Source organism: Cololabis saira, chromosome 5 (assembly GCF_033807715.1).
Source record: "Cololabis saira isolate AMF1-May2022 chromosome 5, fColSai1.1, whole genome shotgun sequence".
NCBI classification, from domain to species: Eukaryota; Metazoa; Chordata; class Actinopteri; order Beloniformes; family Belonidae; genus Cololabis; species Cololabis saira.
In genome coordinates this window covers 3,002,336-3,021,041 of record NC_084591.1, presented here as the reverse complement: position 1 = coordinate 3,021,041, position 18,706 = coordinate 3,002,336, and the positions used below count along the sequence as shown (strand labels likewise).

Sequence of the window (18,706 nt, the reverse complement as noted above, 5' to 3'; positions counted from 1 at the left end):
TTCCAGTCCGGACTGGTTCACGTCTGACCCGGCCTGCAGGTGGGAGTCAGGACAACAGAACCAGGAAATGGGTGGAAACAAACCCACCTAGAAGGACACGCCCACCTCCTGTCAATCACATTCTTTAGATTAGATCAGATTGTCCTTTATTCATCCTTCAGTGGAGAAATTCGGGGTGTAAAATACACAGAAGTCCCGGTTAGCTACAAGCTTGGTACAACGGGGAAAACAGAAATGTAGATAATAATATTTAGAAAAATGTAACCATCCAACAATAATGGCTTATTGGTCCCAAGTTTTAGTGAAGCGGTTCAGTTCTGCTGCAGTGGAAACAGAAAACTGAACATAAAGTAGTTTAACATTTCAACACTGTTATTTAGTTTTTTTCTTCCTCCATGTCTGAACCCAAACAGGTGATGCTGATTGGAGGTGTAAACAGTTTTCCACTGTGTCTAGCGTGTGTTTGTGTTTTTGGTTTGTTGTTTTCGTTAAGTTGTATGAGTTAAAGTGAAGAAAAATAAACCTGCGAAGCAACTGAATCAAACACAACCTTTGGTCTGAGGTGTTGGGAGCTCTGAGCCACGTCTAAACTCGTCCTCCGTAACACAAATGTTTGGAGCTGCAGGTCTTGATTGGAGCGGTACTGGTCCAGCAGGAACCAGGTCCAGAACCAGGTCCAGCAGGAACCAGGTCCAGAACCAGGGGCCTGTGCTACGAAGCGGGATTTGGGGTTAGCGAGGTAACTTCAGGTTTAACCCTGGGTTTTCAGGACTACGACGGTGGTTCACTTCTTAGCGGGGCACATCGCCATGGTAACTTATGCTGAACAGCTAACCTGCTCCGGAGCAGGTTATGTTCCAGATACAGATCGCCGGGTATAAAAGCACCGCCCACTGACCAATCAGCTCTCTTGGAAAATGGCATGCCCTTTCGAAGAGAATCCAGTGGAGCTCGGTGCGTGGATCGTGAGAGGATCCCTCCGATCTTCTTCTTGTCATTTTTTTTTCTGTTTGCTGCAAGTAATGTCAATGCTATTTCATTGTGCTTTTGTATAGCCTACCGATATCATCCTAAAACAGAGAGTGATAGAAACACTAAAGCCTTGTACTTGTTGTACTTCTAAGATATGAAATATCTTAGAGATACTTGAGATACTTACCGCTTTGAATTATGTTTTTATATTTATTTTTTATTTGCTCCCATGTGCGTTTCACTCCGCTGGGGTTGCAGCTGAAGGAATATGAGGCTACAATTGTCATACACACCATACGAATACATCTAAGCAACACATGCATTTAACAGAATAGACAACTGTAATTATAGTCAGATCTACTTATGCCCTAATGATGGGGCAGTGATGTTTATATCCCTATGAACTTACGCATTTATACAGTCAGCGATCTTTTGCCAGCTGTCTTTCCTGCATTTTGCAGCTGCAACTGTGTTGCTTTTTGCCTGTATTCTATGCCTATACTTATTATATATCCGTAAAATTATTGTTTGCTCTTCGCTACTGAAATAAGCGGCTCTGACAGCGGACTTCTCCATGCTTGCGATTGGTCATGCGCTGAAAACACCGCCCCTTTTATGTGCACGCGCTCATATCCAGATTGGAGAAACCTGGGTTGATATACCGAGTTGATAACCACCGTCGTGTGACCGCTTAGCGTGATTGCAATTGTCCGGGTTAGTGAATCTGGATAAGGAAAAGATATCCTGGATATGTTGAACTTGCTTCGTAGTACAGGCCCCAGGTCCAGCAGGAACCAGGTCCGTGTTTGTTTGATTGAATCAGAAACAGTGAAGAGTGAAGAGTGACCTGTAAAGAGTGAATGTGAGGTAGGACACTAGAAATTACTGTCTCAAGTCTCTTTAACCACAGAGGGACTCAAACTCTCAACCTTCTTATCCGAAGTCAGATGCCTTGTCCTTTAGGACGTGTGTTCCACCAATGGTGTCTGTTCCTCATTCCAGCATGTCACACCTCTAAAGGTCTGACTGTTTTGATGTCTGAGACCAGGTAAGTGAGAGCATTGCTGGAAGTATTTTTGGACAGCTTTAATACTTCAAACTTACTGTGAGATCAGGCCCTGTGGCTTAGTTGGTCAAAGCACCTGTCTAGTAAACAGGAGATCCTGGGTTCAAATCCCAGCAGAGCCTCTAAACTCATCTGTCTTTGGATGAGAGAAAGATTAGAGATGTCTCATTCATTCATAGTTCAACCATGGTGGTGAAATGGAAAAATGACATGTAGCTTAAAAAAAAAGAAAGGCACATTGAAGGTTTCTTAACCAAAGTTAATTCCCACATTCCTGTCTTAAAGTTCTTCTAAGAGATGTGGACTGCTTGAGAGGGAGGTACAGTAGCGTCTGGTTCTTCTCCTTTTAGTCACTGTAATGCTTTGCTGTTCTTCACTCTTACCACAAGGTGGGGTACTCCTCCAATTCTTCTTGACCAAATGTGTATTTCTTTACGTGGTGTGTCTGACAGACAGTTACTTCCCAAGTGTGACCTCACTTAAAAAGGTCTCTACTTGGTTTGGGAGACTGTGCATGGAACTCAAGATGTTGTAAACCAGGCCTGGATCAAACATACACATGCATACATACGTACATATGAAAAAGAAACCGTCACCACGAAGGCTGGTTATCCCAGAAGGTCAGAGCGTGGTGCTAATAACACCAAGGTCATGGGTTCAATCCCCATACTGTCCAAACTGTTTACCGGGGCCTAGTGGGGCCTAGTGGTGAAGCTGCTGGGGTAGGATTAAATTGTTTCTCAATGCCTGTATAAAATGTGAGCAGGTCACATTAAAAACGTCAGGAGTGGGATTTGAACCCATGCCTCCGACAGAGACTGCAACCTGAAAGCAGTGCCTTAGACCGCTCAGCCATCCGGTCAGCTTTCAGGGACTGTAAAAATGTGGAATGGGCATTCATTCAAAATTAGATAGATAAATAGATACTCAATTTATGAAATATTCAATTATGTAAATTAAAATGACAATGACATAATTACAAAATTATATGAATTATAAATTGATGCTCCAACATCCACCAAGAATAATTTTACACTTCATTTGGCTGCATGTGTGTTAAAATTGTTGTCAGAAGTGGGATTTGAATTGAATTATTACGTAACAGTTACGCTTTTCTCAGTTTCATATTGAAGTAAAAAGTCAATGCAAGAAAAAATGAGGATGAAAATATGTCTCAAACTGATAAAGTAAAATCAAACATATTAAAAAAGGCTCTAAATTGTCTTGTTCTGCAGATTCATACACACACAAATCCGACAGGTTGTGGAATAGTAATTTATCTGCTATCTGTGGCGTTTTCTGGAGCCTGGTTATACAGTTTGAGCAGAGCAGACAGATGTGTACTGATGTGTAGATCTGTCCAGATGTATTAAGCATGCTTAATTGGGCCAAGTTTAATTTTCCGTCAGTGGAATAGTATTTTTACATCTGCCTGTGTGATAATATATTTAGCACCTTTCAAACCATACAGTTACAAAGTGCTTCACAACAATAATAAAACAGTAATGCAAAACATAACTACATCTATCCATAGTTTCCTCTGCTCTGTGTGTACAGCCTATTCATCGATATCATGTGACGTCACACAGTACTCGCAGTGCCATCTTTAGGACCGACTTGCAACATGCCGTCTATCTGTTGTGCCGTGGGATGCGACAATAATAAGTCTAAAAAAACGGGATTGACCTTTTATCAGTGCTTTAAGTGGGCCGTGGGATATTGTGATGTTTAAATGTTCTTTTATTTTCTTCCTTTCACTCGTGTTGAAAGCCGGTTGAAAGCGCTGTAGGAAACAGTCATGATGAGGAACGGCTGATCCAGTTAGTTGAAATGAGAAGTTATCTATGATTCCTCCTCATTTCACCACAAAAACCACAATAAAGTGGCAGAAATAAATAATATCCTATTATTACATAGGTCCCGGAACATCGGACGGGAGGGAGAGAAAAGGTCCTGTAAGTGGGGAAAAAAACAACATTAATGCCGCGTTCCATTTGTCCTCGGAAGTCGGAATTTCCCAGTTCCCAGTGGGAATTTTCAACTGGAACGCCCCTCGAAGTGGGATTTCCTACTGGGAAAGTGGGAGAAGCTTCACCAAAGATCCTCTATACATATAAACAAACATGTCAGCATGTCAGATCATTACTGAGATGTGGGGAAAAAGCAGAGGACACGAGAAATGATCCAGGCTGAGTTGGATTTGGGAAACGGCTTGGAGCTTTGCCGGTGTATGGAGAAGGATTGTGGACCAGGTAGATATATATGTCCGCAAACGACAAATCTGGCAGGTTTTTGGCAGACTGGAGTGGAGTCAGTAATTGATTAGCTATTATATACGGATCGAAACCTAAAGTGTCAATTTTCTGTAAATACCGTTGCTGTTCTTCGGGAGTTAAGTGAGTTATTAGGTGAGACGTCATATTGGCTGCGCGACGTGAAGGTCCTCGGTCGGTCCTCAAGATGGCGCTGACAACAAAAAATGTCACGTGACTGAAACCCATGAATAGCTTGATATTATCCTGTTTTATATGTAATGTTTGCAGAGGACTAAGACAGGATAAGTTTCTTGGTTTTTTCAGCGTTCATCTTTCAGGGTGAATCAAAGTGATAAAACAGCTGTGAGACGTAAAATGTTTTATTATCAGTACTGAATCAATACACCTGATACATGCTTATAGAACATCTAACATTAGAAAGAGGGTGTTTTTACACATATGATCACATGACCGGGAGAGGACGAGCTCCCCTCACAGGGCCAAACCTCAACGTTATGAAGAACACAACATATGAAAGTGTTAAATGGGATGGTGGGATGAGGAGTATTATTCCAGACCACTTGGAGTCTGTCATCAATCATTACAAGGATCAATACTTATTAATGCATCCACACTGTTGCCCATGAGGTTGACAAAAATCATCTGTTACCTCTTCTTATGAAATGTAAATAATAAAGGAATAAAAAGAGGAATGTTTCTGAAAAACCGATTATTTCAACATTTCTGGCAACATTATATATTTGCCACATATTCAAACTATAAAAACATATAAACACAGTTTGGATTACACAAGATGAGCTAATGTTACTTCTCACAAAACCTACTTGAACACTTAAAAACTGTTAAGATTTTAATAAACCTTCTTGGTCTGCTGCAACCAGAAGGTGACAAGATGTTTCAAGATCTTTAACTCCTGGTGGATTCTTGGTCATAAGGTTAACCAAAAGTCTTCTCCAGCACTGATTTGCTTCCCTCGTCCACCCGACCGGCCATCTCCTTCAGAGTCTTGACCTTGTCTGTTTCCCCGAGTTCCTGCATCTTCTGGATGAGGACACCTAGAAATGCCTGGGTAGACATGGTTTTCACGGTCAGAGCAGAATCTCGCAGCTTCAGCACATACCTGAACGCCTCCTCCAGCCACTGCTTCCCCTCTGTCTCCAGCTTCTTCTTCTTCACTTCTAGCACATTCAGAAGACCAGATGTGTCCTTCACGTTTGCTTCGTATGCTTTCTTCAGATCCCCCACTGTCTTCTTGACCTTCCTGGTCTTGGTGACGTACCTCTCGGTGTCTTTCACGTGTCTGCCATCAGAACATTTCCCTGTACACACGGTGCAACGGCCATCACTCATGATCTCACAAAGTGAGGCAGTCCAGGCCACAGTGCATCCTGGGTAATGACAGTTTTCTTTACAACTTGTGCAGCGAGTGACTCCATCAAATGTGAATAACGACCATCCACCACTATATTCCTCCAGTTCTACGTACTGCTCCTCCACCTCAATGGTGAAGTTCTTGTCATTTTCCAGGTCGCTCTCGTGCATCTTCAGCTGCATTTGTGTCTTCTTGATCTCATCCTTCATCTTCTCAGCTAACTTGATTCTTTCTTGCAGGTTGTGGATTGATGCTGTCAGTCGGATTTGGGACTTCAGAACCTCCACTGTTGTTTTCAGCTTCTGAGGTCGAATGTTCTTCAGGAACTCCGAAAACCGCTCCATTCCCTTCGTTGTCTGTCGCCATGCGTTCTCTAAAGGCACCTCAGTGTCCTCTAGGGGTGTAACAATATATCGTGCCACGAAATTTCGCGATACAAAAACGTCACGATACGTGTCGTGGAGGTGACAAGGTGTATCGCGATATTATGTTATTAATATTAATCTATTGTGTTGACTAGAAACGCGCATCCGACCGCGGCCGCGGCTGCAACCGCGACCGCGCGGACCAAAATCTTCCTCCGCTCAGAACAAAGTAGTCCCGTTTTGCGGTCCTGTTTTGAGCTCTGAACCTTTACTTATTTAAGTCTGGTGTAGAGTTAAGCCTTACCTTATTAAATTAAACCTTTTTGGGGTCGTGAGTAGGATAAACACGGGACAACTTCTGCGTGAGTTCGAGTGTACTTCAATGTCCGCTCAACAGTGTAGGATTTTAGAACATCAACACAGCACCTAGTGCCGTACTGTGGCGTATCACTCCGCCCAATCTAAAACAGACTAATCACTACAGATAAACTGACTAGTGTCATTATAGTCCCTGATTTACATCAGAATATAAAGAATATATTTATAAAATAATGAACCCTGAATTACCAAAATAACTTTCTTAACAATAATAAATCTCCTCTTACACTTATAAGGTGAGCATGAATCAATCTGTTTTATAATGTAAAATTGTATGTAATTATTTACTTTTATTTATTTATTTAATTTTAGTTGTTAAATTTCTGGAAAAGAAAAAAGTCAAATCATACATGAGAGAAACAATTCAGTTTGTGGCAAAATATTTGTACAGGTATGAAACTGAAGATCATAATGCAAACCTGACATTTACTTTTAGTTCAGTTTGTGGAAAATGGTTGTCCTGGCTTTCTCTTTAAAACTTAAACAGTTATAAAGCATTACAAACTGAAACAATAGGGCAAACGCACAGCATTGTTTTGTATTATGTGTCTTTCAAATAAAAGACAATTTTTTCCAGTCATATGTTCCTTTATCAAGGTTGTTAAAAAATACTGCTATAATATCGTATCGTATCGTTATCGTGACCTCAATATCGTGTATCGTACCGTATCGTGAGATTAGTGTATCGTTACACCCCTAGTGTCCTCGTCTCTCAGCTCTGCCTGACAGTTATTGAACAGGAAGTGAACCGGGCGATTCCTCTCGTTTTTGGCACATTTAATGTTTGCTGCTTCAAGAGCTTGAAGGGCATTTTTAGGTGGCATCCCATATGAGTGCGTCATGAGAGCTATGATGTTTTTCTCCAGGTCTTTTCCAAACAGAGACATCACTGAATCGAAGATGTACGTCATGCGGTCGCTTACTCGATTCTCCGTCGCCTTCAACACCAGACCAACCGCGTTCATTTCATGAACTCCATCCTCCGATCGAAACAAGTCGAACAATCTCTGACTGACGACGGCATCGTGCTCAACCCCTCTGGTGTCTCCATACCCAGGAGTATCGACGATGGTCAGAGAGAAGGGCAGAGATTTACCCTCAAACCCAAAGATCTCGTACACGATCACATCTGATGTCTGACTTTCTGCTTGGCTTCTCTTCTCGTCCTCGACGACCTGAAACCAGACTTCATCCTCAAACTTCACTCCCATGGTGTAGTTGACCAGAGCGTTGATCAGGGTAGATTTTCCTGTTCCTGTTTCTCCAACTAGCAAGATGGTTTTGTTTGTCTTCATGGAGCTTCTTTCACCAACGGTCAGTCTCTTCAGGGTTCCAATATGTTGGGTTTTTGGTTTCAGCTGGTAGATTGCTGGAGCTCCTGAGCGGATCAATTCACTCCGTGACATCATGTCCTCATATCCAGATGAAATCTTAGCTGTCTTTGAGTTCCTGAACAAGGAAATACAAATGTTCTTAGTCTGGTGACAGAAACGTTAAGATTCGTGCAGTGCTTTTGTAAATAAACTTTTTATTACAATATTAAATTACCAAAACCAAACAGCTCACATGAATAAATCACAATAGCCAAGTTTCCACTAGCAGGAGTTCGTGGGCAGACGGGAACCTCTAACAGGGCGACCACACGATGACGCTAACACACCTTTTTACATAAAAGGAGACGAAAATGAAGAAAAAGAAGAGGAACAAGTAAACATGGAAGGGACAAAGACGTTTCTTGCATTTTGGTTTGCTTTTGGCGGTGGAGACTGAGATTAGAAGAATCATACTCCAAGTGGACTTCCAGAGAGCTGAACCCTGGGCGGCCGAAAAATTTGGGGGTTTTTGGGGGTCAAAAACGCATAAATAACAGCATTTTGGCACAATACCTATAACAGACTATACAAACACATTAGGCTACTGTATTACACTAAATACACTTACAGTAACAAGATTGAAATAAGATAGAAATATACAGGGGCTGCACAGGTGCACACATCTGCTGCAGCTGCTGCTGCTGGCACAGGAGGATTCAGCTCTTTCACAATGTCACTCACTGTTTTGGGGGCAAGCACATTAATTGCTATCATTTCTGCCTTTGTTCTTCCACATTGCATTTTTTTAGCAGCAGTTGAATCACAAAACATAGTGCTGCTCAACTTATTACTGCAGTCCATACTGTTGTAAGACATTCCGTGTTTAACTGTGTGATACACTGATGTTACCTCACATGCGGCGATTTTGTCTTGCTCTGCAGTGGAATTTGCAAAGAATGTTGCAATATTTGAGCTGCCTTTGTTTTTTGTTGCACGGGTATGCATATCAGAACTTGCATGTTTCTTCAGGTCATTTTCTCCACCGTGACTTATAGAAAACTCCCTCCGACAGAACGTGCAGAAGACCCGCGACTGGTCTCCACACACAGGCTTAACCCAAACGTATTTTTCCTACATTTTTCCCACATCGCGCGCGCACGCCCATACACACACACAGAGAGTGAATCACACGCACATAAGCACGTGAGCACTGCATACTGAGCGGTCCTAGTGCCCTTAGGATTCAGCTGGCCAGACAGGCAGGCAGGCAGACACACAATGCGCGGCGCACAAAGAGAAAAAATATATGCATCCTCCCTTTACCCGTGCGGCCGCTGCGGCGGGACAAAGAGCGTCCCGTGCGGGATGCGCTCATTTTGGCTCAAATGCGTGATTTCCCGCCTAAATCGGGACGGTTGGCAACCCTACATCCAAGTGAGCACCGCAGCCTTCATGCCTGGGAGGTGTATTAGGAGGGGTGATACGGGGGGAGCCAGGGGAGGCATTGAATAATGGAGGTGTATTTATCATGCATTATGTGTGCGTAAGTCTGTGAACTATGCCCAGATCTACTCCTCAGCCATTGTCCTTGATGTTGTTTTATTTAACTAAAAACAAAACGCTGCTAAGCAGGATACTAAAACCAGAGCTTCAACAAGAATCAACAGTACAAAAACGTGACATGGCACATGGAGGACAAAACCGTACGGACCAGCAGGGAGCAGGGGAAAGACAAGACCAGATATACACAAGGGTTAACGAGACACAGGTGCAGACAATCAGGGCAGATGAGAAAAAGGAAGGTCAAACCAGAACTTAAACACAAAGACACGGGCTTCAAAATAAAACAGAAGTGTCAAACAGAAGTGTCAAACCCTGACAGTATCAACAATTGTATTTGGGTCAGGCCGACTTGAGAAATATTTCGTCTGCCTTAAGTCTCTCTGGTTCATCTCAATGGCAATTTAAAGCATATAAAGACAATAAAGAGACATTAGAAACGTTATAAACTCTAATAGATGCTATATACATAAACTGGAACCAAGGCCCCAAGGCCAAATCTAACACTTCTACTACTACTACTACTACTGTCATTTAGCAGATGCTTTTATCCAAAGCGACTTACATCTGAGAGAACAACACAAGTAAGAAATCACATAGGAGGGTACAGAATGGATAAGTGCTGGTGAGACTGCTGTGAGTCCAGTTGGACACAGGTGCATCCATGGTAGTGCTAGATTTATATTTATATTTTTTGTTCTCTTGTCACCCACCACAACAGTCCCTTTATACAAGACAGCTATGTCTAAAAAGTCACCATCATACGATCATCTGTTCATAAGCTGGAGCTGGAGAGCTCCTTCAGCGACAGGCTCCTTCACCCTAAATGTGTGAAGGAGCTACAGAAGGTCCTTCCTCCCTGCAGCTGTGAGACTACACAACCAGCACTGCTCACAGTAGACCACATACAACCTGACAATAAATATACATACCGGAAAATAATGTGCAATATCATTCTCTGCAACGTGCAATCATGTAAATAACATCTGTAAATATCCATCTGTTATTTTTTATATATTAGTATTTCTTATTATTTATTTTTCCTCTCCTTCTTCTTATTATTATTGTATATACTGTTTATAGTGTTTTTATTATTACTATGTGATAACTATTTTTATTGATGCCTCTTGTTTTTTTTGCACTATCCCCTTTGCTGCTGTAATCTGCAAATTTCCCCTCTGTGGGACTATTAAAGGATTCTTATCTTATCTTATCTTATAAGTGCATGCCGTTTCCTCAGTGCTGAGTCATGCAAAGAGCTGGACAAATCTTCCAACTAATTCTGATGAGCAGAGAAGTTTACTAGATGCAGAAGTGCTCCTTAAAGAGATGGGTCTTTAGCTTGCTCCTAAAAGCAGAGGTTTAACTGAGCATGCAGGAAGGCCGACCAACAAGGAATTACAGCAGTCAATGCGTGACATGACCAGAGCCTGACCCAAGAGCTGTGTTTTATGTTCTGTCAGGTAGGGTCTGATTTTCCTGATGTTGTAAAGAGCAAATCAGCAAGACCGGGAAACCGAGGCAACATGCTCCATAGAGGTCAGTTGGCTGTCTAATATGACACCAAGATTCCTAGCAGAAGATGTAGGCACAAGTGTGGTGGAATCCAGCTGCACGCTTATCTGAGGAGGTAATGAATGACTGGCTGAACAGACAGCTCAGTCTTGGACAGATTTAGCTAAAGGTGACGGCCCTTCATCCATGCAGAGATATCAGAAAGCGGATATTTGCATTGAGACGGCAGTGTCGCCAGGTTGGAAGGCTGGGTGTCATCGGCATAGCAGTGGTAGGAGAAGCCATGAGAGCTGATGATTTCACCTAGTGAGATGGTGTAAGTGAAAAGAGAAGAGGGCCAAGCACAGATCCCTGTGACACCCCTGTTGCCAGCTTATGCGATCTGGACACTTGTCCTTGCCATGACACTTTGAAGGATCTTCCTGCGAGGCAAGACATGAACCACAAGAGGACAGATCCTGAAATGCCAAGCTTTGAGAGTGTGGAGAGGAGGATCTGGTGGTTGACCGTGTCGAAGGCAGCGGGTAGGTCAAGCAGTATGAAGACTAAGGATAGACCAGCAGATCTGGCAGCCCGTAGTGACTCAGTAACTGATAGAAAAGCAGTTTCAGTTGAGTGGCCCTGCCTAAAGCCACACAGATATTAATCTTACAGGCAGGAACTGTGAGACCTGACTGAAGATGGCTCGTTCTTGAATTTAAGACAAGAATTGGGGGTAATTTTGAACCTGGCCAGTGGGATGACCCGAGCTTGTTTGAAGGCAGAGGGAAAGATTGCCAGATTTAAGAGAGGAGTTAATAATTTGGGTTATTGACGGTTGACGGTAGGTAAAATGCTCTGCAGGATGTCGGTAGGAACAGGATCAAGAGGACAGGTCGTTGGTTTTGAGCCAACTAAAAGTTTAAAGACTTCATCCTCCTTTAGAGACCCGAAGGAGCAGAGAGAGGCGCCGGTAGCAGGTTGGAGTGGGCAAAGAGGGTCAGGCTCAGATAATTTGTTACTGATAGTAGCAACCTTTTCAGTAAAGTAGGATGCAAACTTTTCTGCAGACAACACAGTGGATGGTTGAGCAGGTGGTGGAGAGAGAAGAGAGTTAAACGCCATGAACAGTTGTCGAGTGTGGGGAGCATTTTGGATCCTGGTAAAAGGCTGTCTTGGGAGCCTTCCAATGCCTAAATACAGACAGCTAATTAAATGCCCGACCAGAGAGGGAAAAATCTTGGATCACTGTTACTCTACAGTGAGCAGAGCCTATCATGCCGTCCCCCGAGCTGCACTGGGACACTCAGACCACCTCATGGTCCACCTGATTCCAGCATATAAGCAGAAATGAAAGCTCTGCAAACCTGCTGTGAGGACCTCAAAGCAGTGGACCAGGAAAGCTACGGAGGATCTTCAGGCATGTTTGGACTCTACTGACTGGGATGTTTTCAGGACTTCTTCCAGCAGCCTGGACGAGCTCACAGAGGCTGTTACATCTTACATCAGCTTCTGTGAGGACAGTTGTATTCCAACACGAACCAGGGTTGTTTATAACAATGACAAACCCTGGTTCTCTTCTAAGCTCAAAAGGTTGCGGCTGCAGAAGGAAGAAGCGTTCAGGAGTGGCGACAAGGACAGGCTCAAAAAGGCAAAGTACACGTTCAGCAAGGAGGTGAGAGCAGCTAAACGTCTGTACTCTGAGAAACTACGCCAACAGTTCTCAGATAATGATGCCAGCTCAGTCTGGAAAGGACTGAGACAGATAACAAACTACAAACCCAGAGCCCCCCCCCTCCATCAACGACCGACGCCTAGCCAACAACCTGAACCAGTTCTACTGTCGCTTTGAAAGACAAAGGGACAGTCCTGATACCATCCCCCCAGACTACATTCACATTCCCCAGTCCCATTCCTCCAACAGCCCCCCCCCCCCCCTCCCCAGCAGGGGCTGGAGCGTCTTCACCACTTCACACCCCAGAGGCCCCATCCTCCACCCCCCACACCACTGCGACGCCCCTCTCTATCCTGGAGAGGGACGTTAATAAAATATTCAAAAAACTGAACCCCCGCAAAGCAGCAGGACCGGACTCTGTCTCCCCATCCACCCTGAAGCACTGTGCCGATCAGCTGTCTCCGGTGTTCACGTACATCTTTAACACCTCCCTGGAGACATGCCATGTGCCAGCCTGCTTCAAAACCTCCACCATCATACCTGTCCCCAAAAAACCAAGGACCACAGGACTTAACGACTACAGACCCGTCGCCCTGACATCTGTGGTCATGAAGTCTTTTGAGCGCCTTGTGCTGCCACACCTCAAAAACATCACCGACCCACTACTGGATCCACTGCAGTTCGCCTACAGAGCCAACAGGTCTGTAGACGATGCTGTAAACATGGCCCTGCACTTCATCCTCCAGCACCTGGACTCCACAGGAACCTACGCCAGGATCCTGTTCGTGGACTTCAGCTCTGCTTTCAATACCATCATCCCATCTCTGCTCCAGGACAAGCTCTCCCAGCTGAACGTGCCTGACTCCACCTGCAGGTGGATCACTGACTTCCTGTCTGACAGGAAGCAGTGGGTGAAGCTGGGGAAACATGTCTCTGACCCTCGGACCATCAGCACCGGATCCCCTCAAGGCTGCGTTCTCTCTCCTCTACTCTTCTCCCTGTACACAAACAGCTGCACCTCCAGTCATCAGTCCGTCAAGCTCCTGAAGTTTGCGGACGACACCACCCTCATTGGACTCATCTCTGATGGTGATGAGTCCGCCTACAGGTGGATGTGGACCAGCTGGTGACCTGGTGTCTACAGGTGGGAGGTGGACCAGCTGGTGACCTGGTGCGGCCAGAACAATCTAGAGCTCAACGCTCTAAAGACAGTGGAGATGATAGTGGACTACAGGAGGAACGCAGCCCCACCTGCCCCCCTCACCCTGTGTGACTCCCCAGCAGACACTGTGGAGTCCCACCGCTTCCTGGGGACCATCATATCCCAGGACCTCAAGTGGGAGCTGAACATCACCTCCCTCACCAAAAAAGCACAGCAGAGGATGTACTTCCTGCGGCAGCTGAAGAAATTCAACCTGCCAAAGACAATGATGGTGCAGTTTTACACGGCCATCATTGAGTCCATCCTCACCTCCTCCATCACCGTCTGGTACGCTGCTGCCACTGTGAAGGACAGGAGCAGCTGCAGCGTATCATCCGCTCGGCAGAGAAGGTGATTGGCTGCAATCTCCCATCTCTCCAGGACCTGCACGCCTCCAGGACCCTGAAGCGTGCAGGAAAGATTGCAGCAGATCCCTCTCACCCCGGACACAAACTGTTCCAGACTCTTCCCTCTGGCAGGAGGCTGCGGTCCATCAGGACCAAAACCTCACGCCACAAGAACAGTTTTTTCCCGTCTGCAGCCTTCCTCATCAACAAGGCCCCGGTCCCCCCCCCCCCCCCCCCCCCCTCCCACCACGGACTGCCCCCCCATCCCACTCTACGTTACATTAACGTAAAAACTCCAATCCCGTAACTTTTGCACAGACTCATATCCGGCACTTTACAAACCTCATTGTACATTTCTGTCTATACTTTTTACCTATCCTAAGTTCCTAAGTCACTTTTGTACAGACTCACCCGGCACTTTAAAACCTCATTTTGTACATTTCCGGTCTACATTTTATTTCACTGTTTATACTTTCTATTATTGTTTATACATGTCATTTTATTTTATCTCTTATATATTTGTTTTTTTTTTATATTTGTATTGTGTTGCACCAATCCCCATAACAATTTCCTCGTGTGAAAACTTGGCAATATTCTGATTCTGATTCAAGCTGGATGTGAATTTTTTTTGGTGGTGTGACACACATGTCAGCTGTAATGCAGTTTTATGGTCAGACCCAGGTCAAGGATGTTACCAGCTTTGTGTGTTGGAGGGGTCTGGACCAGTGTAAGATTGAAAGAGTGGCCAAGAGCTAGAAACTCATTTGCCTGTGTTTTGCCAATGTGAATGTTCATGTCTCCCAGTACAATTAGGAAGGCCATCATCAGGAATGTCAGAGTGAATCATGTCCAGTTCAGAGATTAACTCATCTATGTGTCCTCAGCTGGGCACGCTTATGGTTCTGGGATTCCAATTGTTGGGGCGGGTGCCGGCCCGCCGCCGTCAACGGTCGTAGTGGCCCTGCCTCTCAGGGCAGGCTGGCCTTTTGCCGGGTGGAGGTTGCGGGCCTGGAGGGTGTGGACCTCTTGGCCGCGTGATCGGCCAATGTCAGGTTGCTGGTGCTCAGCTGGGTCCTGGTCCATCACCGCGGGTTTCCTGGCTGCTTCCTCCCGTGAACATGGGGACTCTGCCCGGGGCTTCCCTCTGTCGTCGGTTGGGAGGGGACGGGGCTTGCTGGCGGGGGGTTTCCTCCCGCCCTCTTCTGGTCCTCTGTGGGGTTACTGGTGGCCTGGGTTCGGGTTTCTTCCTTGTCGGCTTCTGGTCTCTCGGGTGGCATGGTTGTGCCCTCCCTCCTCCACTGTAGTTGCAGCTTAGGTAAAACCTGGTTTTCACTTTGTACAGACACAGTTACACAGACATACACACCTGCTCATTCACCTACATACTCACTCCCCAGTTTTGGGGGACAGATAATCGCAGTAGCCTAGTCTTGATTCAGTCTCAGAGACCTGAAATGGTTGCTGTTTGTGTCTCTGCCTGTTCTCGTGTCTGTTTGTTTTTTCTCTTGCAGATTCCAAAGGCTTGTGTGCCTGTGTTTCTCTCATTTCAGATTTGCAGCAGATGTCACCCCTCAACACTGATCTAAATGGTCAGTCAGGAAGTTGGAACTGTGAGCAGATACGCTGAAAATCTGATTTGCGTTGGTGTTGTGAAAAACAGATGTCAGGTAGTGTTTACTCACATTGCCATGGTGATGCTTAGTCCTGTTAGCTGATGGAGATCTAGTCTACAAAATGAAAGGATGTAAATGTTAGTAGTTCACTCATTTATTTATAAAAAACAGATTCTTGTCGTTCATGTCCCAGCAGATACGTATTGATGACAATCACAGTACAAACCCTGTAATATGTACAATACAGTTTACTGCAACTTCACTTTCAGGCGTAACAAAGAGTAAAACGTGTTTTGTTTTTTTTTAATTTTTAGAGTAAAAAAAGTTCTGCATCAAGTTATTTTCTTTGCTGCCCATGAGCTATCTCCAAGGGAGAAACCACTGGCTTTAGTCCTGTTTTTATCTGCAAGTAAGCCCACAAACCGTGCAACTTCTTCACGTCTTCACGTTGTACCGAGACCGCCATGTTGCTCGCTATCGCCACACGTGGCAGGATCTGGTATTAAGAGACTGGACCGACCAGAGCCATTTATTTAGAACGCAAATGCGGCCGATATCCCAGAAGTCATCATTTTTTGTGACCCGACTGCTCTTATTTCTCCTCCCTTTCTCTCTGTTAAGTTATTGTGTCGGACACAATTACGGACCTCGCACCCATCAGGATTGTGTGGTCACAGGGAGATTTATGGTTGCTTAGTTACGCGTCTTCTCTGTCAGTTGTCAGGTATCAGTTGTTGTCAGTTGCCAGTGTTCAGTTGTTATTCCGTTGTCTGGAATAAAGGCTTGTTGACCAACCTCTGGAGTCGTGCTTCATCCTGCCACAGTAACCTACAATCCTACATATTGCTTCCTTACAGAAAAATACATTAATTATACGATAAACATTACACGCCATCTTTGTCTCATTAGATTGAATGTTCTGATGTTATCTATGAATACAGATGTTTAGCTTGCACATGTGACAGACGAATCTCTTTATTTATTCCTCCATATCACATGGATCAGGATGTTAAAAGAAAAGACCTAGTTGGAGCAAACTTTCAATACATCCACAGATTTTTATCTTTAAAAATGTTGAACACTAGGATTTGTTTTCCAGATGCCACTAAAAGAGTCTTCATCTTCTTGACATATTTGGTCCTAATTTAATCACAATGTGGCAATGAAGCAATAAATAAATACTTACAAAACATAAAACCAAGCAGCACTTCTGAAACATTGTGTTTTTCTATCCATAAAATTATATTATATTTAGGGTGAATTTGTTTGAATGTTTGATTTTTTTTCAACTTTTTTTAAGCATTAAAATGCTGTTGATGTCTAAGTTTACTTCTTTTTGTTTGTGACCTTTTAACAACTGCTGTGTTTACTATACTAAGTTTGAAGAAAACATTCATTAAACATATAACATGTTCACCCATTCGCCAGAAAAGGACAAAGGCACAGCCGTCTTTGACTCGGTGACTCAAGTGTTTTTGTTTAAGAATTTGAAGTTTGTAACAGAAGGGTGTACTGCGAAGGCGAGTTTAAGAGATTCTCAACTATATTTAGAGAGAGTGGTTGCCCTCTTTCCAGTTTCATTGGATCCCTCATTTCACCTTTTTGGACACAAATACATCTGTGCTTAGCTCGGTTACAGTAAACTTTCACTGTCAGTGAAGAAAATTATAGTAAATTGACGTCTCAAAAAAAACCAAAACATAACATTTGTGCACTAAAGTCTGTAATGCTTCTATTTTACACATAAGATATAAGTCTGTAATGCTTTTTTCAATCTACTATAACATAAACAGCAGAATCTGAACAAATCTGAATCATGGATTATTTTCTAAAAGTGCAAGTAAGATAAAACGGCGACATGTACAAAAAGTTAATATATTAAGAAAAACTATTTTCAATAAAATCTCTGCAAATAGCCACAGTTGACTAAAATAAACATGTCCTTTTAAAACGATAGTCTTGGGGAAGCAGAGACGCGAACAGCTCTCATCAGAGACTGATGAGGGAGAAAAATGTTTATTAATTTAACGTTTTCATTTGATCCCAATGTGACGTGAAGGGTGCGGCCCTTCAGTCTGCTGTTTCTCCTCAAATCAGACCACAATGTATCTGATTTCATATATTGTTCGCAAAACAACACATTTTCTAATTTCTGCCGCATTCTTGGTGCGGACAAATGTTCCCTCAGCATCTTCACGTCCCTCTGGGTGTGGCGCACAAGCGGCAGACATTCAGGCATCTCTCTCGGCTGCAGAGAGGAGGGATGCCGCCTACACACGAGTGATCTGTACTTTTTTACGTACTTGCGTACTTTTTGTTTGAGTGGAAAAAATAGATTAATTTACCTTTTTTCCGAAGAGTGTGTTTTACATGCACTTTACCGAGACTGGAAAAAGGGGGAATGTTCCGTTTAAGGACGTACATCCTAATAAAATATCTGCTCTGCAGAAATATGGATTTTAATGAAACTGAAAAGAGAAGTGATTCTTACCTGTCTGCTGTCTGGGTGCTGTGAGTGTCTCTTCTCTCTGCTCTGCTCTTTTATAATCCACCAACCTGAACTTTCGCTCAACTTTCAGTTTCATCCAGCGACTGAGCGGGTTCTCTTAAAAACACTGTGTGTGTGTGTGTGTGTGTGTGTGTGTGTGTGTGTGTGTGTGTGTGTGTGTGTGTGTGTGTGTGTGTGTGTGTGTGTGTGAAGGCTCTGAAAGTCGGCTTCTGTATGCTCGAGTCGGTCAAAAAACATACTCCCGACCCTAACACACCAACCCGACACCGACTGGAGCGTACCTTCTTAAGCCTGAACCCCCATACCACTAGCTAGCGGAGCAGGCGGGGGGGCAGAGGGGGCGGCTGCCCCGGGCCCACTCCTGCGTGGGGGCCCACGCCGAAGAGGGAAAAAAAAGTGTGCTAAATGAAATAAGGAAAGTTGGACTTGCGTTCATAAGGATAAAGTTGTTTAAAAAATAAAAATAAAGGAAATAGTCCCTTCTCCCCGTGTGTGTCTGCCTGTCATGCACGGATTCGTGCGCGCGCATGTTGCCTGTTTACTTTTAGCCAGTTGTTGCATCAGA

General features: G+C 44.1%; 1 protein-coding gene and 1 non-coding gene across 2 annotated transcripts; one reads left to right on the top strand and one right to left on the bottom strand.

The window, feature by feature from the left end:
* Positions 1-2,086: 2,086 nt before the first annotated feature.
* Positions 2,087-2,160, top strand: trnat-agu (transfer RNA threonine (anticodon AGU)). Its single transcript has one exon. It is a non-coding gene; the product is annotated as a tRNA-Thr (tRNA).
* A 2,497-nt stretch (positions 2,161-4,657) lies between these two features.
* LOC133444529 (uncharacterized) lies at positions 4,658-18,227 on the bottom strand. Its single transcript, XM_061722369.1, has 4 exons — positions 18,124-18,227; positions 15,702-15,746; positions 7,124-7,878; positions 4,658-6,080 (listed from the first exon to the last, which is right to left on the bottom strand). The coding sequence occupies exons 2-4, from the start codon at positions 15,707-15,709 to the stop codon at positions 5,251-5,253; spliced, it is 1,593 nt and encodes a 530-aa protein (XP_061578353.1). The 5' UTR covers positions 15,710-15,746; positions 18,124-18,227; the 3' UTR covers positions 4,658-5,250.
* Positions 18,228-18,706: the final 479 nt, after the last annotated feature.